This window comes from Nelusetta ayraudi, unplaced genomic scaffold (genome assembly GCF_046127955.1).
Source record: "Nelusetta ayraudi isolate G7.1 ecotype Tasmania unplaced genomic scaffold, CSIRO-AGI_Nayr_v1 ptg000128l, whole genome shotgun sequence".
NCBI classification, from domain to species: Eukaryota; Metazoa; Chordata; class Actinopteri; order Tetraodontiformes; family Monacanthidae; genus Nelusetta; species Nelusetta ayraudi.
This window is the reverse complement of record NW_027466178.1, coordinates 1,508,771-1,530,000: the sequence shown is the minus strand read 5'-3', so window position 1 is coordinate 1,530,000 and position 21,230 is coordinate 1,508,771. Positions and strand designations below refer to the sequence as shown.

The window sequence follows — 21,230 nt, the reverse complement described above, 5'->3', positions numbered from 1 at the left end:
GGCACGGCGCCGTCAAGAAAAATAGCAAAATATGGCAGTCGTAAAGCGCTGATGGCTTGTGCTAAACTGAATGATGTTCACATCAGGATTATGCTAATGGGCCATATGATGAGGCAGAGCCGCGGTGCACAAACACACACGCGTCAGCTTGGTGTGGAGCAGCTCTGGAGCTCTGTGACCAACACCTGCGGCTAATGGCAGTTTAATTGGATTGGAAAACAAGAGGAAGTCATTTCAATTGTCTGAAATGTCGCGCGTGTCCTTCACGGTCTAATGTAATAGGCACAAACTAAATATAAATTGAAATACAGCAAACAAACAAAAAAAAAAAGTAAAAGAAGTGGTTGGAAGTAACGCAAATGCAGAGGGTTGGACGAACATCTCGAACAGCTCTGGCATCCTGCTGAAGGCTTTCAAACAACTGAAGGCTTTTTTTCTTTCCTTCTTTTTCCTTTGCTTAACAATTGGATGTTCGGGAAGGTTCGCCAGCGAGCGGCAGTTGACGTGTGTTCATTCGTACCCAGCTCCAGTCACGGTCTCCGTGTTGCTAGCGGCCAGGCTAACGACCTGGGTGACGTCCACCCTGCTGATGGCGGCGGTGCTCCGCTCGCTGTCGTAGAAGCTCAGGAAGCCGCCCTCCAACGTGCACCAACGGCGGCTCATCTCTGAAAAAAGAATTATGTATATAGATATTGTCAGAGTAGTAGAAATAGTAGTAGTAGTAGTAGTTATAAGTATTTTTCCACTCAGGAATAGTATCTGGTTGGGTCATTGAATGGAAATTAAGAATGGGCGGAGTCATTAGAACGTCACTCACTGGATTGTGAATGTTTGTCAGCACCAACTTGAGTTTCAGGTTGACTTTGAAACCGCAAGACTTCACATTTAATTACATTTTTAACGAGCGATTTAGTCAAAATAAAAAACATAAAAACAGTGAGTAAAAGTACAAATGTTGTGCTCTTTTCCACCACTCAAAACATAAAACCTGAATAACGACATCTCTGATGCCAACCTCCTGCCTCCCCCACTCAGAACCAAGCACTGTATTATTAAAATGCATTATTATTATTATTATTATTATTATTATTATTATTATTATTATTATTATTATTATTCCCACATGTCAGCCAATCAAGTCCCACTCGCGCTACCAGAGAAAACACCTGCAGTGCATTACAACTTCTCCACTCTTCTCCAGGAAAGATGCACCTCCACTTCCCAGAGGAACGACGCAACAATAACTTCCTCTGATCACGGAAACGGTTTTGTGCTCCGATCTGAAGCCGTTTACAAGTATTTATAGCTCATTGGCAAACACTGTGTCCTCCCGTGTGCACGGTGCAGCTATAGGATTAGCGCCACGCTGCCTTTCATCTGCACGTTGATAAAGCGGCACAAATTGGCAATTGTTTGGTGAGTCAGACAAAGGCATTAATCAGAGACTGGCGGGTTAGTGATTAGTTTGAGAACAATGAGCGCCACTCCAGCCTTATTAAATGTCGATAATGACTCTCCACAAACAGCAAACGGCACTGCTGAGAAATCAGTAAAGGGTTTTGAAGATTAGGAGCTTGTGCACATTCTGCTACCCTGCGCTGTTGGACATTGAAAGAAAAATGACAGCAACAACACGCGTCGGTAAAGCTGCCCAAAAGGCACATTTAAGCTGGAGAAAACAAGACTGGCGTTGTTTTAGGTGAATCACCGCACAAGACGATTTTATTTTTTGTTCACAGGATGAAGTTCCTTCTGTCTTTTCTTACTAATTATCTCGTTGGTTCTTTTACCTCAGACATAGAGTCGAAGGTTTTTATTTACCCGACGTGTTTCGGCGTGTTCCTGCACCTTCGTCAGAGTGTCGCGTCACTGTGTCACACTCTGATGACAACGCTTTGTGTTGTCGTGTAAATTTGCAATATTTTACTCACTCTCAAAATCTCTTTCGCATGACGTTGTGCACGATGGAGTGTGATGCAGATGGAGGAGCTGTCAGACTAAGTCTCAGTGCTGATTCTTCCCACTGCTTGAATCTAACAGGAGTTTTTGCCAAGTGGTCATAAAAGTTGGCTCATGGCAGACTCAAGCGAAACTGTCTGCTTGAGTCTTTTTGAATTTTTGTCAGACTTGTGTGCACCTCTACAACTGAACAGCAGTACGCACTTTGTAGAGCCTGTAGCTTGGCGCTGAGGTTATCTATTCATTTTGGGTTGACGTGTGCAAAGTTAAAGTCGGTCATCACCACAGTTCATCTTCTCACCAGTGATTTTCCTCTACCTCGGCCATAGCTGGCGCCTTTACTTCCCGTCCTGAACCTCATTTTTGTGGGTCAGTGAGAGTCACAACCGCAGACCAGCTGCCGGCCAACTTTAATTTGAGCCGACACACTTTGAGGACAGTCGGATCGAACCAAATGTCTACGAAAGACACGCAAAACAAATCCAGGAGTTGAGAAACTCAAATTGGCCGACAGACTTCCATCGACAAACATGATCTCAGCTGGAAAACGCACACATCGTCTTTCATTATTGTCTGACTGTGCGATTTCCATACCCGATGAGCGTGAAGTTCACGAGCACGTACCTAATTTTAGGATTTTCAAAGTCGCCGCGCCATCTGGTTTTTTTTTTCTCTCTCTCTCTCTCTCCCGGCGCGGCAACAAAACAGACACGCAGCCCCTCCGCCCCCTGTCGCTCCTGACTCCAAAGTTTCCACTGTATTTGTCTCATGAATATGTTAATTGTGCATTCTTCTCTCCGCGCACGTGTGATGCTTCTGAAGGAACGGATATAGTTCCAGTAAATAGATAAATAAATAAATAAATGAATAAATAAATAAATAAAGAGGCCTCTACAACTGACTGTTAAAAGACAACGATGTGATAAGGATGGAAATGGAGGATGTCAGTTTTGCTCTTTTCTACCTGGCGCCCGCTCCTCTCCCAATGGCTCTTCATGCCTCTTCCCTTTTGTCTTCTCCGACTTAAAATGAGTGGCGAAGGAAAAAAGACACAGCCAAACACTGTGGACGTGACTCCCGCCCAGCCGCCGAGCAGCCGGCGAGCAGCCGGCGTCTTGTTGCCTGCCGTGGCATTTAGAATAAATTCTGTTCTTCTGACCCCACTTTGCTTGAAAACCCGGCAGCTAAGAAAACTGTCGTCTCCGTCTGAAACCAACATTGCACATGGAAGTGTGTGTGTGTGTGTGTGTGTGTGTTACCAGAAAGAAAGTGAGTGACTCTGGTATTTAAAGTAATTACCAATCCAATTTATTTGACAGGCCACAGTGTTGTAACGCACTTCACTTGCTTTGCAAATGTGCTAAGTTTTGTGTGTGTGCGTGTGTGTGTGTGTGTGTGTGTGTGTGTGTGTGTGTGTGTGTGTGAGTGTGTGTGTGTGCTGTAAATGTCATGTCCATCATTTCCCCAGCGTAGGTGAGTTGACTTCCTGTTTTGCACTGCATCCTTCCTCCTGTCCTCCCTCTAATACAGTGACTCAGTTGTTTGATTTGGGCCGTCTGAACCCCCTCCGGCAATCATCTCATGAAAGAGGCCCACATCATTTAGAGAAGTGAAGTCAAGTGCTGCTTAAGCTGTAATGTCAGTGATCACCCACACATTTGGCTTGAAAAGCCTCCCTGTGATTACAGAAGTGACCGGGCCCTTCAGGACATGGACAACATCCTGTTGATATTAAACCCCGGGCGGCGGTCAACACAGTCGGTATCTCTTCACTTGCTGACAAGTGTTTGGTGTTTACGCCGGAGCCCCCCAAAGTGATGAATGCACTGAGGGTAGCTGCCCATGAGCAACACAGTATGGTCGAACATTTGGCCATTTTAAGTCAGAAATCACTTTAGGTTGAGCTGTCATTGAGAACGAGTGATGGGAAACTATTTTTTTTACCGCCTGGAGTTTATATGAGCTCACCAAGGAGAATCGCATTGGTGAGTCATCCGAGCCAAGCTCCGCCCACCTCATGGTCAGCTGTCATAGCCTACCGCTAAAACCACTGATTTGAAATTGGAAAATTATCCAGTTTGTGAATTGTCAATTCTAAAAAGGAAAATGAATTATTTTTCTCTTATTCCCCCCCTTTTTTCTCAAGAAATGTGTTCATTTTGTGAGTGGGAGCAGCATCCTTGGAGCAAGTGAACTATTTGTTTGTTCACAGCTCAGCCTCGGCGAACTGTCAGAACCTCTACTGCGGACTTTGGATCCGACTGACGAGTCAGTCACGTTCTGCAAGCTTCTCTCAGCTTCCCACAACTTATTTTGTCAGTTTCGTTTCTTAACAACTTCAATTTGGTCCGTTATTCAGACGCTTAAAATGTCTTCAAGTCAGTGGCAAATACAATAATAAAAGAAATCCAAAAAACAAAATTCTACCCAAACGACAAAATAGAAATTTGCGAGTGACGTAACAGCCGCCTTTGTTTCTTTGTTGCTCTGAGAAGGACTCAAATAAAGCGTGTACGTCCGCGAGGTCACTGCACGATTAAACCTGTCAGAGGAAGCAGTCATCCGGTGACGAGCGCTCGCAGGAGACGCTGTTTCATTTGGTGGGTTCACCAGGCGAAACTCTCGGGAGCTCGTGGTCAAGGACGTGTAAAGTCCCACTGGGTGCCCGAGTTGAAAGATGTAAATGAGGTAGCTCAAACGTCCTAATGCATACCAAATATTAATAGATCTAATTTTGGCATTGGCGAATGTGGCAACTGCATTCCAGTCCTCCTTGAACAATGTCTGAGGAAAAGAAAAAAAACCTCTTATCAGTGTGGTAGGAACAGCCAGGGGAGAAAAAAAATGTTTTTAATTTCCTCTGAAGTCCAAGGAGAAGGACATTAAAAGTCCCACTGTGAGTTTGGAGGCAAAATTGCTCCGGGATCCTGAGTCCGGACCGCGTGGACACAAGAATGGGCTCGCTACTCGGCTGGCCATCTTTCTGAAGAATTATCCTAATAATGGGGCAGCAAAAACCCAGAGGAACAGCAGCATGAGGTGTTAGCGTGCGGAGGAAGCGGAGGATTTGGAGGAGGCAGGGATTAAAAGGCGGTGGAAGGTGTGGAGAGAGTACAAATGTCATTTCAGGCACGGCCATCTCTTCCTTTGGCCCTTCGGAAACTCGGGAGGAGTACAAGGTTATTTTTGCGGCCTGGTTCAATGGGACCGTATCGCCGGCTTTCAGAACAAACGGCGAAGTCAGGAGGAGAAAGAGTCATTGATACTGCGCTGTAGATGTCAAATCTACCGTTGGCTCAGATGACATCTGGGCCTCGAAAAGACATGAGGGGAATCACGGAAGGAATTCACTGAGCGACCGTGCTGAATTTGCGGCACCAGTTATTTCCTCAAATGTCTTTGGGTGCCATTGAAAAATATCTCCAAGAAGGGAAAACTGACTTTTTTTTCAAAGAAAAATCCCCTTTTTCCTCCTTTGTTTGTGGTGCAGCGTTTTCTTGGCGGGCGGGGCCGCACCGGCGCCCAGACGAGTGCCGGCACAATGGGGGGAAACAATAGCGCTTGATTTACAATCAGGCAGCTGCGTCCACTGCCAGCTGTTTCCCACACGCAGCAGTAGCGGCGGTGGCGGCGGCGGCTCGGTGGGAGCCTGCAACCAGCCGCTGGAGACGACGATGACGGAAGCCGACCGTGCTACAAGCCTCCACTTTCTAAATTGGGCCAATTAGTTCGCATGGCGAGAGCGCTCCCCGCAAAGCAGAATTAGCGCGCTTCTTTTTCCTTCCCTTTTTCTTTTAACCCCGTCTCCCATTTTGCGAGTCTACGTGTGTGCGTGTGGTGTTTTAAATGGACTTTCGTTCCGAGGTCCATTTTTAAAATGGCAATCTTTGCTCGGACTTTTTCGACACTGCAGGGAAAGCCAATTCTAAATGCATTTATAAAAAATAAAATAAAATAGCAGCCCCAACCTGCAAAATCTCCCTCCCACCTCCCTCCCTCTCTCGCCATTCCGCCAATCTTCTGCCTATCTCGCCATCAGACTAAAATATCTGCGATGAAGACATCTGCCGGACAGCTTGTCGGGGGGCTGCAAATGGAAATGGAGAAACTGAAGGGATCTGAACGATCCGCCGGTGCCAGATTTACAGCCCACTCCATTACAGGGGGGAATAGACAGATATGGCGTCGGATAGGGAGGGGATAGGGGAGGAGGCGGGGGGGGCGGGGGGGGGGCAGACACTATCTGCCATGTATTTCTGGCCCGAGCAACAGCAGTGCTGCTCAGTCGTTAAGGCAGGCGGCAGCCGCGCAGTATTGTGAGCAAAGATGGTCCAAAAAGCCCAGCAGATTGAGACAAATAGTTTGAGACGGCTTCCAAGAACAGCACAACTGTGAGTGTTTAGGGGGGAAACGGCCATTACACGCTGGTGATTGAGCAGTTGTTGTTGTTGTTGTTGTTTTCCTTTTTTTTTTTTGACGATGACACTAATTAGGGAGAAGGTTGGCTGATGCCGAATATATGAAGCTGATATGATGATACCCATAACCACACACTCCAGGTGTCATTTCAACTTACAACTTCATTCATTGCTCATTTTCTGTTGCCCCTACTTAATTTATCGCTTGTATTCATATTTTCATGCGTCGCTCCAATGTGGATTCATCAACCTGCGCGAGCAAAACCGCTAAAACCTTCAAATGAATAAATCTGGATTTGTGAATAACATAAACAAAGGGTGGCGGTGCACTTAACACGAACAGCATTTAGAATCTCACTGAACACAAAACCTGCAGACATTTGGCCTTGCCCACTTGTTTCCTCACTCAGTTTTTTTTTTTATTTTCCAAAGGCCAGTAAGTGTCGGCACCGGCGCCGACTCACTGTGTCAGAATTAAAAACAAAACAGTTGTCTCTCTTTTAATAAGTCATATCTGCCACCGTGTGTATTTTTTCTTTACTTTTTTTATGGTGAAAACCTGAACTTTGGCTGTGCAGAGGCACACAGCCGAGAAACAGTAATAAAACTCAGATTTGTACCCTCAATAAAAGTGTAGACAACAGCCTCTCCACTCCCACCGTCTCCTCCATCAGTGAGTTACTGTCACCAGGCGACAAACGGGGAGGACAGACAAACCTGATGAGAAACAATGCCAGAGCCATTTCCTTGTTTTCTGACACTTTACTGCCTGCACGGCGACACGGCGAGCGCGCACAGCCTCTCCTGCACCGGAAGCATGAGTCACTCGGCAGCCTGTTGGACTCCATTTGATGCGCGGCTCAGGGAAAAGTGTTGCCCCGCTGGAAGATAAAACCGCTTCAACCTTGATTCAGCAAAAATAAAAATAACGAGGAACACCATTTTATTTTTTTTCTCGCAATCCTAATCTATATTCCCCCGCAGCGTCTGGCCGGCCACATTTGTTTGCCTAATGCCGAGCAGTGGCACTGTGTTATTCTGTTATTGCGGCGGAATGGCACAAGAATCCCCCCCGACGCCGCCTCAGTCAGGGCCATTACAAAAATTGCCTGCCAAATTAATTTATGCCGTTCCGCCTTTCCGGCCGCCATCCGTCACCGAGTGTAAAAGCCTGGCAGAGTCAGCGCCACGAGGAGCAGCAAAGGAGGCAAAAGTTGAAGGTGTTGTGCGCCGAGTGCTTTTATTAGGCCCAGAGCGCCGCCTATGAATTATTAAGAGTTATGGTTTATCTATAGAGCATCAAACCATTAGCTCGGGAGCCAAAGGCATCTTGTTCAAAAATACCCTGCGTTCGCTACGACCCCGGCAGCGCTTCCCCCTGATTGAATAAGACAGAATGGTTAAAATAAATAAAAAATAATAATAATAAATAAATCAAAACAGCCCAAAACCTCTGTGAATATTTCAGGAGGGGCCGCCGCCGTCGCCGCCGCAGTGCAGATGCCATTAAAGGACAAAAGCTACACTTGTCCGGCTCACACTAATGGATGGAATAACGGCATATTTATCGCGGCAAATTATTACGGGCACTTACATAAGGGGAGAAAACTCCCGAGTGGCGCAGTGCCAGTAAACGGTTGCACACGCAGGAACTGAAATGGCCGTCGCTAAAACAGACACCTGTGGCATCGCTTCCTTCTTTCTTTTTTTTTATGAAAACGTCCTATGTGATTGCGTCCGCAGCCATGCTTCGAAAGTGATGAAACCGCTCTAATTACTATCATTACGTCAGTGACGTAGAAAATGGCTGCTTGTGCTGCAGAGGAGTCGCATTTAGCGACAATTATCATCCACGTCCGCAGGGTCAGCCAAGCCTCCGGGTTCCTTTAGAGTTTAATTATCATGTTGATTCGAAATGTTTTTATTTCAACACCGAGAGAAAAAAAAAAAGGCTGCGATTTCACCTCTGTCTGTCCCACAGTCAGCAGGTGGCCAAAGTAAATTGTAAATATGCATCTATTTACGCGTTTCTTTTGCTGACATGATCGGCAAAGCACAAGTGAAAAGCTTAACCTGCCCTCAAGTGGCCAAACACATCACTGCATCTACAACCAAAGCTCGTGACACTGGATATAGCCATCGAGAGAAAGTCTGCAGACGTGCACGACGAGGCAAAAAGGGTTGTGCTGTCAGCCACTTTCATGCAAACTAGTGATTTTGAGGGTTCTTCTTGCTGCAAAGGGAAGCACAAGCCACCGTTACTCACGGCAAGGCAAACCACAACTTTGACAGAACTCTCGCCGAAGCCAGGGAAGACGGCGAAGCCGTGTTGTCCACAACAAAGAGAAAAGCTCTCGATTTCAGGTTGTCAGGATGATGGATTTCAGAGGAAAGATCTGAGCGCTCAAGCTGGTGCTCAAGGCTCAACTAACGTAAGGGTGAAAGGATTTTTTTTTTTTTTTGAAAGCCTACAGCTCCCCTTTGCTGACAGCAAGTGCCCCAAATAAAGAAATTATTGAATGAAGAGGAACTCAAATTCTAAAAACGTGTATTAAAAAAATGAAAGAAAAGGTCAGTTTGTAGCATTTGTAAAGATCCGATGGCACAAAATGCCATGGAAATAAATAATTAACTTGCGTTTTCATTCCCAAACAAACTTTTGCTTTTACAAAGAGAGCAGGACAGAGATGCTCCAAAAGAAATTTGGTTGCTTATGAGTTTGGAACCTCGCGACACCACCAAATGATCTAAGCTGGACCTTGAGGACACCCATTCCCAGTTTACCCAGTTAACCTCATTTAAAACAATGTGCAACGTGTTGGAATGGCGAGATAGAGACCAGTGAAGACGCTCATCCAACCCAGTTCTTCCCACTTGGTAGCAGTTTCCTGCACACGATGGAGGTTCATTAGCCAACATGTACGAACACTGCTGAGGAGGATAAAGGATATCGCTGTTGAACGAGATGTGGCTCGTTCAAGTGGCAGGTCGCTGCAAACTGTCATCACCACCCCTCCCCCATCAGGACACCTTCCCTCCAATCCCCGCCCCCCCAATAACCTCCCTCCCAGGGGCATCAGCCAAAGCCGGCTCCTTCTCCTAATTACCCACGGGCCCCGGAAACGCTCCAGCTGTTTGGAGAAGTGGGACCGCAGCGGAGCAGGAGGTTCAGCAGCAGCCGCTGCAGGAGCCTGCCTGTGAAACACGGCCTGATTAAAAGTTTTAAACTGCCTCGGAAGACAAAAGACGGACGGTTCCGAAGTTTTGGAGCTAAACTTCACTTCGACTCGGAGCCGAATCATTCCAAAATTATTCGCCTCCTTTGAATCCGGACTTCCTTTCGCTTGGCCCCAATTTAGCCCGCGCTTCCATGAGCCATTTAGCACTGGGTCGTCCGCAAACAGTCTTCCGTCTGACAACAGCTCCCAGGGGAACGCTGCGGAACCCGTTTGAAAGACAGATCCATTGATCTTTTTGACTGGACTGTTTGGTGTACGGATTTAACGATAGGCAGTTTGACAGCTGACAGATTGACACTGATTGATCAATCAGTGCTTAACTGGATTGGAGCGCTGACAAAACACGCCGTTTAAATCGCTTACAAACACACTGATGGAGTGAGTTTTCCGTCAGCGCTCACCGTCTTTTCCGCGGCGGTCCAGGGTGGTCTTGGCCGGGCCGGAGGAGATGTAGAGGAAGCCATCCATGAAGAGAGAAGCATCAGACAAGAAGGTGTTCTCCGACCACTGATCCAGTCTGGGGAAATCTGGGAGCAGAAAGATGTTTGCAATGAACCCGACTGGCAAAGTACATTTATTGTGAAGACCATCCTTTTGGATGATTGTGTGCACAAAGAACACAGACAATAAAAATGAGATGAAATACAATAAAATAAAACAGAAATCCAGCGCTTGACTGTTTTGGAAACAACCATGTTAATGTCTTTGACCAAGGTTGGTTGATCGCAAACTTTCAAACTGAAAACAAATGCATCACCACTCAGATGTTTGACAGCCACAGTAACATCAACAGCAATGAGTGACATCATAATTCTAAGTTCCTGTTGTCTGACTAATGAGATGCAAATTCTGCAAAAACAGAAAAAAGACTCAATAGACAACATATTGATGACATATTTAGAGGCAACACATAGCAAAAATACCACAAATTAATTGGGACGGCACGGTAGATGCAACTCTGCCCTCTCAGTTAAAGCACCAGCGTCTGAAAAAGGGGCCCACCAACCACTTGAAACAAGTCCAGAAGCAGCCGTGCTCCAGTCTCATCTCCATCCCCGCGCTGTCGGAGCGTTCTGTCAAAACCTGTCAGAGTTTGAGCTGCAGCCAGCATGAAGAATTTTGATTTGGACATTTCACACCGAACATTTTTCATTTTTGTATCATGTGAGGTGTGAGAGGACCTTCATAGTATCTCCTCCGAATCAGATAGAACAGCTCACCCTATTACTGCGCTAACCACAGCGAGCTACCTCCCAAAGCTCATTTTCGGCTCATTACCCCAGAAAATGTTAAGTATTAGGTCATACCGAGGCAACCAAAACCCAATCCCTGCAGCGAATCTTGCATCTTCATGATTGCTTGATCTTGAACTCTGGCCTCCGCGTGAAGAGAATTACCATGCTGGCACCGACGCGGCTGCACACTATTATCCGCTTTTCAAACCCGGCTGCAAAAAGCGTGATTTTTTTTTTTTTCAAACCACAGCAAGGACTGGGTAATGACTTTGTCGCGTGTTTGTCACAGAAAGATAAGGTGTTCCCACAGCATTTCAAGGCACAAACCTGCGTGCGCTGTATCTGCTTAAAATGAGTTTTACACACTGTCCTCTCTTTAAATCAGGAGCCTTCCTCCGACCGCTTCGCCTTCCCATCCCTCTCCTCCTGCCGACTCCCTGCACTCATCCTCTCTCGCCTCAAGAGCTCCCCTCGTTCAACCTTATCGCTCTCAAATTCAATTAGCTTCAATTCCAGGGTTTCAATTTTCTGCCGGGGTCCTGGCAGCATCACACAGATTCCTATCTCCACTACCTCCGGCGCTCTCTCATCAAGCGAGGTAAAATAACATTAATTGAAAACACTTCTAATTGAAGTGACATTTCCACCTTTCACATCCACGGCAGCTCGCGCGCCTCAACACAGTGTCAGGACCAACAAATAAATAAATAACCAATGGAAAGACAGACTTTTTTGACACCCTTTTGTTTGGAACCCGGCTCGTTATGCCGCTAATAATCCGTAGAAAATCAATCAATGAAAAAAAAAAACAAGACAAACAAAGACAAACAAAAAACGTGAGAACAGTAGAAAAGGAAGTGCCTGTCACATATCACAAGAAATGTTTTGCGAAGACTAATCTCGCTTAATGATGATGACTTGAGTGTAAAGCCCACTCTAATTAACATTTAGAGGATTTAAGGAGGTCTCAGATCTGGAACAAATCTAGATGGGTTTAAATGCCTGTCAGCAGGAATTTGTCAGCCGTCAGGCAGCATTTTCTACGCTTCTTACACGACTGTGTGAGAGATCACTGGCAGGGCCAGGATGCCAGTATGTTGACTTCTGTTTAATTCCAAGAGACAATTGACACAAAAGTGGAATTTCACTCATTTTCTTCTCCCGAAAAAGTCTACTGTTGCTCTGTTGTCATTGGAAGCTAATGGGGGCAATGCACTGCAACACGTTGAAACAAAAACATCCAGAAAAACACAACAAGCACTGATCTCAGAAGTCTCAAAACGTTGGACTTCACACCATGTTTTGTCGCCAGAATACCAGACAGGAGCCGCATTTGTGTTAGCTTAATGTGCATTAGTGACTTAGCATTAGCATGTTCTATCTTTACCCTGAGGAAATACAACAGAACTGCCAAGTCCAGACGTAACCAACTTGTTGTCCAGGTCGATCAAAGTCTTGACGGTGACGTCATAGGAGGAGAGGTGAAACCAGGCCAGGTGCCTCAACTTCACATTCAAGAGTTCACACGGTCAGGTGGATCAGAACACGTCACCAGAACCTCCAGTGGATTGGCACCGAGATTGAATGTTTATAGTTTTTTTTTTTTAAACCACACTACCATCAGCTGAATTGTGCAACCCCTCCTTATTTTTTCCCTTTTCAACACGAAGCTGTTCTTGTCCGTGACTCTCAGCGTTCCGCTGCCTGACGCCTCAGCGTTTGATGTTGAAATGACGACATGGTAATGATCCTTCATTCTTATCCCTTTCATTACAGGATCATGGCTGAACTGGAGACAGCGTTAGCGTCTGAGTCTTTTTTTCAACAGCTGACAATCACTCAACCGGTGAAGCTTTTACAGCAGCAGGAAAGCAGCAGGGCTTCCAATTTACAGAGAGGGTTTTGGGATTTTTGTGTTGCTGCTGTTGTTGTTGTCGGTCGGAACTTCTTTCATCTGCCACCTCCTTTGTTGTCGGCTGGCTCCCCCTTATGTTATGTTTGTGTGTTTAGCCAAAACGTTTGTCACCTGTTTTCTTGCGCGTGTGTGTGTGTGTGTGTGTTCATCAAACTCGAACTCATCTCTGCTTCAGGCACGCAAAACGCGCTCAACAATAGACGCTTCGCGTTCCTTTTTGCCTCGACGCCTACCGAGCTTTAACGTTCACACATTTCGGCAGCCTATACTTTCTTTTGTTGCCGCCCCTCCCGCCCTCCTCCCCTCATAACGCCACAAGTGCTACCTATAGCTGGCGGCCTCTTTGACGCCAATAAAAGCTTCCGGCGCGACTTCCTGATGAAAGTGCGCTCGCTGCAAAGGGGCGCGACGAAAGCGACAACAGCCGCAATCGCTCAGGCGGGGAGCTGTGGCAGTAACGGCCGCACAATATCTGCCACCATAAAGGCTTTCTTATGTATGTGACCGTTTAAATGAGGCGCAATACATCTTTTTTTTTCCCTTTTTTTTTAGGCAGAGGTGCCGGTAGTGCGGCGAACCTCGCGGTGACATCAAGCGGGCGCAGCTGTAATCTGGCTCGGAATATCCAGCACGTAGACCGCCGAAGCCAATGGGGGCGTCATAAATACAAGAAAGCTGACAGGATTTAATCAGCAAACAGGAGGGAGCTGAGACACACAAATACACAAACACGCAAACACACGCGTGCAAGATCAAGCAAGCCAGGTTGGGAGGATGTAAAAAAGCCGGCGGTCTGACGCTGCATCACTGGTAACAAGGCTCTCCGTCTCTCCGCCAGCTTCGGGGAAACAGTCCCTTCAGGCCCCTAAAGCCGGACTCATCTAGGACGGGACTGTGATGTCTGCGGGGGCGGCGGCTGCCGAGCGCCGGCCGGCGCTGATTGGCTCCGTCCCCAGCGGAAGGGAGGCGACATGACGGAGTGCTCAATTAGCCATCTGGGCCAAACGGCGGCAAAGTGTTCCGCAGCGGACGGTGGACAGTGGACACACACACAGACAGACACACACACTCACGCACAGGGAATGGTAACACCAACGGCTGACAAATGAAAGGTAAGGATGTAAGGCGCGCTAGATATAGATTTTCTAGAGACAAGTGGAAGAGGAAACACCTTTTCTGAGGCACCACAACTCCCAGCGCACAGGAATGTGTTAGTAACACAACATGTGTTGGGCAAATCCTCCTGCTAATAACGGCTCTTTGGTAGGTTGCACAAGAAGCACACCATTTTTTCCACATAATAATCACCAGTTGATGCTTGTGCTCCAAAGGCTGATTGAAAATATCATAAATATTACACTATTGCTACTGTGACGACTGTCACTTGTTTATTCAAGCAAAGTTTTGGTATTCAACATCAACTTTGATTTAATGTGGAGGAGACTTTTTTTCTGTGTCTGCGGTAAAATAATGTTCGGAACAGATCTGTCAATTAGTTTCTCATTTGTTCTCACAATTAAACTGTTGTCTCTTGTTCGATGCAAATGACAACAACAACGGAACCATACTTTTCTCAGGAGCTTCCTTTGGGGATTCATTATTTGAGTTTTATCTTTCTACACTGCAGCCAATCCTCCAAACATAGCAAATGAAAAACCTCCCAAATGCAGCTGCAGAAAAACAACACTGGCTCACTGGAAACGTCCTGAGCAACAAAAGGAACTAAAACGTCCAACACAAGCACGCTTTTTGTGATCCTGGAAGTGCATTAATATCCATTCCATGGAAATCAAGCCCAGAACTTTATATTGTCATCACGCCATAATGTGATTTTTGCCATTTTTTTTAAAGAAATGACTGCATTTGACTGGAATAACGCAGACAATGACGTGAACCACGCAGACTGAAAATAGTGGCCTCGCACTGCTTGGTAAGGAAGCATTATGCAAACAAGCGGACAGCCCGGTTTTAATCAGCCTTATGCCCACAGCAGTGATGCATCGTTAGCTTCAGCCATCACAACTAAATAAACTGCAGACAGGCTGGTCGGCTGAACTGCAAAGCCTGCAGAAAAGCAGCGACTTCAGCTTCATTCTGCAAATGCTTTACATCTGATCGGCATTTTCCATCTGGGAAAGGCCATTGTGATGCTAAACCAACCTTAGAGCGCTTGGCTCTCAACTCCTCTGATAGGCGCTGTGATGTCAGACTGAAATGACCAAACCCTGAGCAGATCCACCTACTGAGATGCTGCTAACAGATGTTGGCAGCCTCATTAGAACTGGAGACAAGGTCCATGTAAAAATAAAAACATTTTAATGTCAAATGAAAACAAACTGGCTTACATTTATGGAATTTTATAGAACTCAGAACCGTGCATTTATATTTTCTGTTTCACTTCATGCAGTGCCCCTGTAAAAAGCAAACACCGGGGCTTCTGAAGGCAGGATGAGTGTTGAGAATAGAGCCGCTCCGCTGACTGGAGACTGGATAAACGTCCAAAAACAGCTTTCTATAAAAATAAAAGTATCCAGACAAAAGAGGAAACTCTCGGCAGTCGCTCGTAACCTCTGGACCTTCTCACGAAAATAAAATACAGAGTCGGTCCAGGGCCAGAAAACATAAACAACGTGGATAAGCGCTGAGGAAAGAGGCAGAGCTGTGCGGCGCAGCCGACAAGCGGCCGGAATGGAGAGTCGAGATGAAACAGGGCCTCTGATTTAGTGTTTATGTGCGTCTCAGCCTGTGTGTGTGCGAGTGTGTGTGCGTGCGCAAGTGTGTGTTGCCGTTCGTCTTTTATTATCCGCGCAGAAAGCCTGCTGGATAAATTTTTAATGTGCCTCGAGAATTCAGAGAATTCGAGGCGTCGGGGGCCGCCGGGGTGACAACAATAAAACTTGCGCGCCTCCCGAATCCGCGGTGTGTCATTTAGAGACGGGGCAGAATGATGTCAACAGTAAGAGGCATCGCTGCTCGCTTTTTAACGGCGCGGGGGAGCCTCCCGGGTGGAATGGAGGAGCCGCGCTCGAACACGATTTACATGCCCACATTGCTGTTTACAGTTTAGGCATTAGCCGGAGCTTTTATCCCCGTGATTTACAGCGGAGGAACACGGCGGGGCTTCGCTGTCCGGCTATAAAGGTGCAGAAGTTGTCGCCGCAGCATAATGTTCACTTTTAAATCCACAACATCGCCGCCTATTAAAGACTCTGCATTGTGTAATTTGGAGAGGATCCGAGAAGGCGAACGCAAAAGGCCGTTTCCCTCCCGCGGCTGCGGGTTCTTTTGGCTCCACTGGGTTGTTTACATTATTTGTCATCATATAGATCAGGATTGCATTGCCGAGCTGCTCGCTAGCGCTAGCTCAACTTCCCTCATCCTACTCTGGTGGCAAAATGCAGAGACGGGACACATTTGGGGGACTTAAGACTGTCACATGCTGTTAAGAGGATGCACATTTCAGGTTTCAGTCCATCAGCTTCTTCAAATAAACAAATAAATAAATAGCTCAGCCCTTCCCTGATTATTAGTGGGATTTATTTATTTATTATTTTTTTTTTTTAATCCACGACCGGCAACTTACAGATGGCGTCCCCCTCACCACCGAGACTGTAAATTAGCATTTAAATGTGCTACAAACACAGATCAAAGCGGAGCATCTGCAGCACTTTGAAGCCTGGTGTCGTGTTCGTCATCCTTCATCACGCTGGTGGCGGGACAGACACTGATGACAGCTTGATTAGACAAGAGTTGTGCCAGCGTGTTTTGAGGAGGATCGGACGAAGCAGCATTCGGTCATCTACATAAATTTGGAAGGAGGAAAAAAAAAAAAAGAAAACTATAAAATGTGCTTGCTGCCAGTCATTCCGCTTCAACGCGAAGGACTCACTGCTATCTCGACAGCGATACAGCAGCTCAAACGTCAGTAGAAGTAATGGGACACCAGGTGACAGACCGTGGGACGAAACATTCTTCTTCTTTTTTGTGACTTTTACAGCAGAACAGGGCAGTGGAGAACATGAAAATGATTATTTGGAATGTTCTCTCTTACTAACCAGAGATATTTTGACACAGCAGCAAAGCCATTGCACTGATGTAAAAAAAAATCCTCTCCCAGCTGTTGAGTATTGCTCGTTTCAACAAACCGCTCTATAATCTTAAGACTCAAACACTTTTGGAGAATCAGTATATTATAGAAACTTAACTACAGAACACAGCAGGTTTAGCCCACTGTTGACAGTTCCTTTCAAAACTCTGGCTGTTAGCATCGTGCTAGGGAAGGGAACAAAGACAAGGTGGGTCTCTGACTCTGAGGGTGGTACCAACCCCTGGCTCGGGGTCCCATCACCAACCCGGGAATCGTAACAGCACTGTCAAGATTGGAAAACCTTTCAAACTTAATACTTGACAAGAACCTATTTTTGATAGGAAAAAGGTTGTTTAATGGGAATCTGGGATGCATTAGTGCCCTTTGTGACATCACCTAGTTCTGGTTTCAACTGTGCATATCAGCACAGACTTTCACGGAAGCGGAGCAGGAATCCATTGACATGGTTGAAGTTGTAAAACATTAACAGAGTGAATCTTACATCATCCGGGGCTTGATAAAAAGATTCTAAAATACACAAGGAGACGTCACAGTCAACGAAAGGGACGACAAGGAACAGAAGCGTCGCTGCACCGCTGTTTATAAATGAAAACCAGCATGGGGATATGGAAATGAGCGCGCTCTGGGGCGGCCAGGTGTGGGCGGGAGAAGCAGGTCCGCGGAGGCCGGAGCCGACTCACACGCAGCGAAGAGACGGAGCTAATGAAGTGGCGCCGGCGTGCCACGAGTGGAGCCACAAATGAGGCGGCGGCGGAGAGGGAAGGGACGGCGGAGGAGCCGGCTGACAGCTCTGTTTTGATGCGCTCCGTCCAGGGAGGGGAACCACGGCGGCTCCCAGTTCCACTGCGGCTCACGCTGCGCTCGCACTGGCTTCACACTAAAGAGACGCTGCCATGTGAAGTTCAGCGGCAGAGCGGCCAGGAGCGGCGCGGCAATCTGGCTGTTGTCTGCCGCTGGCATAGTTCCACGGTCCTGGGAGAGAAAAACTGCTGGCCGATCCTCAGGCAGGGCTAACAGTCTGGGACCTGACGGAGCGCTAGCAGCCGAAGCCCTTTTGACACCTTGATCAGAGAGACTCAGATCAACGAATCACAGCAAGAGGTTTTTCCACATTTAACTGTAGGTAGTTAATGAGTCGGTTTGTTTCACCACTGCAAGTTTGGATAGTTGAACTATCCGTGTGAATGAGGAACAAATACATATGACTGCTTCCAGTCGATTTTGAGATTTAGTGTTATTATTATTATAATTGACAGCGTACTGTGAGGAATTTTATTTAACTTTTTTTGGGGGGGGGATCTGCACATGTGCATAAAATGTGAGCGCGGCACCTTCAAGATCTGTGAAATACCAAAGTTTAGTTCAGGACACGTTATGATGCAGAAGGGATTTGTGGGAAATTGGCTGCAGTAATGTGGGAAGCAGTGCTTGATCACAGCTTTGTCAGTAAACTGTGACCAGATTTAATGTTTCTTATAAAGTTAAAAGGTTGACATAACTAGAGGCTATTTTCCCTGAAGAAACTTTCCAACTTTAAAATGGTTTTAACATGAGAGGAAATGCAAGGTTGTCTGTGTCAGATATAAGAAGGTATTATTTTGTGCTTTTGCATGCACAACTCAAAGAGTTTGGGATATTTGCCATGAATTGCTTCAAAGTAAATGCCCCCTTTTTTTTTTTTTACACTTTCCATAAATTTCACCAGAAAGTCGACTATGCTGAACTTTTTATGAGCACTGTTTATTCCATTTTAAACCACAGTGTTTTGGCAAAGGCTCGCACTGTCCGAGTGCTTTTTTCTCATCGCCCGCTTTTATTTTTTGTTTTATTTGTCAGACTGCCAGCATTTCATTGTGTTTATTGTTTCGGTTTTTATTGGACACTCTGTTTGTTTTTTTATGATCTTGGCATTTTGGTTGGAGGGGGGGTTGGGAAAGTGCTATTAAAAAGGCGGCTGCTTTCTCCAGAGGTAAATAACACCTCAATCCCTCGTGGTTAATTAAGTCTGGGGGTCTGCGTTTTAAGATAAAATAAAAGCAGAAGCATTAACGTAATCATGACCCACCCTCTGTGTGTGTGTGTGTGTGTGTGTGTGTGTGTGTGTGTGTGTGTGTGTGAGAGAGAGAGCTGTCTCATGGTCAGTCCCTGACTGGAAGCTTCAGGTTTTCTGCATCAACTGCGAACTGTGCTGTGCTGCTGTGTTGCCTTCAGTGTCGCCTCCACTGCGGGCTGCGGCCTCCTTGTATTCCCCCCCCCGCAGCGGGGACGGAGTCATTTCAGGTATTGAATCAAGCAAAACTACACACAAACACACACACACACACACAATACATATTTTGGTTTGTTTATGATAATAGTCACATAATAGTCAGACTGTGACCACAAATAATAAAGCTACATTTGCAAAATACATGTGAAACACATGCAAGTAGTTACAACCCCCTTCATTAAATATAGCTATACTGAAATATACTATACGCACAATGTCATAAAAACTTTACTGAGAGGTGTTTGTATATTTTTTTCATCTCAACATGAAGTTGGTTTATGCAGAGATTGCTAAAAACACAGCGAATACGGCGTGTTTTTCATCAAGTGCTTGGGGCAAATAAGCTGCGCCAGTCTAGTTGAAAGATGCCGACGAAGCGCAGCCTGGCCGAGACGGAAGGCAAGAGAGGCTGCAGCAACGGACGACCAGGAGGCTCCGCACGCTGAGAGAGGACCGGCTGTGAGACGCTCACGCGGATTTTAAATTGGGAGTCTGAAAGCATTATTACAGGAAAGAAAAAAAAAAGCAGGAGAAAAGGTGGCGGCGGCAGGACGGACCGAAGGCAACGCTCACTTCCGGCACTTTGCTGCACACACACCGTGGCATTTAAAGTTCAGCCGCGGTTTAAAAGACACCCAATGCACTTTTCCTCAAGTCTTTTTCTGTCTCATTTCAACATAATAAACAACAGCAGCAGCAGCAGCGTTTGCGCGAGGTGCCTGCAGTGGGATTTTCACGCCTTTTGCATCCCGTCGGGTCACGCACGCACGTACGTACAGAGCTCCTGCTTATTTTGAAGCAGTTTTCTTGCGGAAACTTTTTAAGTGCGGCGCCGACTCTTCAGCAGCCTGAAGTCTGGCTCTCCTGCGCGGCCCGAGGGGAGGCTGCCAGCCCGTCCGAGTCTTATTCGGCCACTCGACCCCGGGCGACCCGCCTCTATCTCGCCCGCCGCCGTTGGCCGCTTTAGTTGGCCGCTCTGTGCAGGGAGCGTCTGGCCGGATTCATATTTTCTGTTTGTTAATGATGAAGCTCTGCATCTTCCAGACACATAATGAGCACGCAGAGACTTCCTGTCCGCTGCACTTTTTCACAGGGACAATACCACATGTGTGTGTGTGTGTTGTGTGTGTGTGTGTGTGTGTGTGTGTGTGTGTGTGTGTGTGTGTGTGTGTGTGTGTGTGTGTGTGTGAAAGAGCATGTGTGTGCGTGTCTTTTCCACACCTCCAAGTAATGGCCATTACCATGGCGACCAGGTGACCCTTGCTAGCAATTAGGAGTGCCTAACAGGCTCAGTACTCCCAAGTGTGCCCAGATGCGGCGCATACATTATGTAAAATACAGTCCTGGAGACGAGTCTCCCCGCGGCCTCGGTCGCCGGCACCTCTCCGCTCCTTTAATCTAATAAATTCTTATCATCGGCCCTGTGTGGAGCCGCGCGGACGAGAGAAGAAAAACACACAGCTCGTCACGGGAGCGCCGCGAGACGCACAACATCTGCGCCTCGCCTCCGACGGGCGGCAGGCAAGACGAGGCAGCTAATACAAAGCAGGGGAGGGAAAACAAATAGGGGGAAGGAGAAAAAAGGAGAAGAAGAAAGAGACAAATTTGAGACGGCCTTTTAATGCAAAAAGTTGACAAAAAATACGTTGTGAGTTTACGTTCAAAGGGAGGAAGAAAAAAAAATCCTCACAGTCGGTGGTAAAAAATACGGCTGCCAGTCGAAAAAATATACAAGAGAAGAAAAACAAAAAACAAAGAAATTGCCGAGTCGGACAAAGATGAGGCATGTTTTGCGGCTTTGCATAGGGGCGCACACACACACACACACACACACACACACACACACACACACACACACACACACACACAGTTCCAGGGCGCAACCGGTCGTCTGGCTGACTGGCTGGAAGCAGCTGGTAGTTACCCAGCAGGCTGTGCTGCAGCCTCTCCCGTGCCCACGCTGGGAGCACTGAAGCCGCTGGCGCTTTGACAGTCAGACACGTCCATGGCCCTGAGCAAGCCTGTGTGTGTGTGTGTGTGTTCAGGTGTTTTAGCTGAGCTAGCGGCACAGAGGCTGTCTCCAGCGT

At 46.8% G+C, this 21,230-nt stretch overlaps 1 protein-coding gene across 2 annotated transcripts in view; it reads right to left on the bottom strand.

Moving 5' to 3' along the window:
- The window catches only part of arap2 (ArfGAP with RhoGAP domain, ankyrin repeat and PH domain 2), a 106,639-nt gene that overhangs the window by 33,259 nt on the left and 52,150 nt on the right, over positions 1-21,230 (bottom strand). For both annotated transcript variants that reach the window (XM_076050667.1, XM_076050669.1), the window contains exons 15-16: positions 10,018-10,143; positions 521-665 (exon numbers count right to left, since the gene is read on the bottom strand). In XM_076050667.1, the coding sequence (XP_075906782.1) occupies positions 521-665; positions 10,018-10,143 (271 nt within the window). The remainder of the gene's footprint in view (positions 1-520; positions 666-10,017; positions 10,144-21,230) is intronic.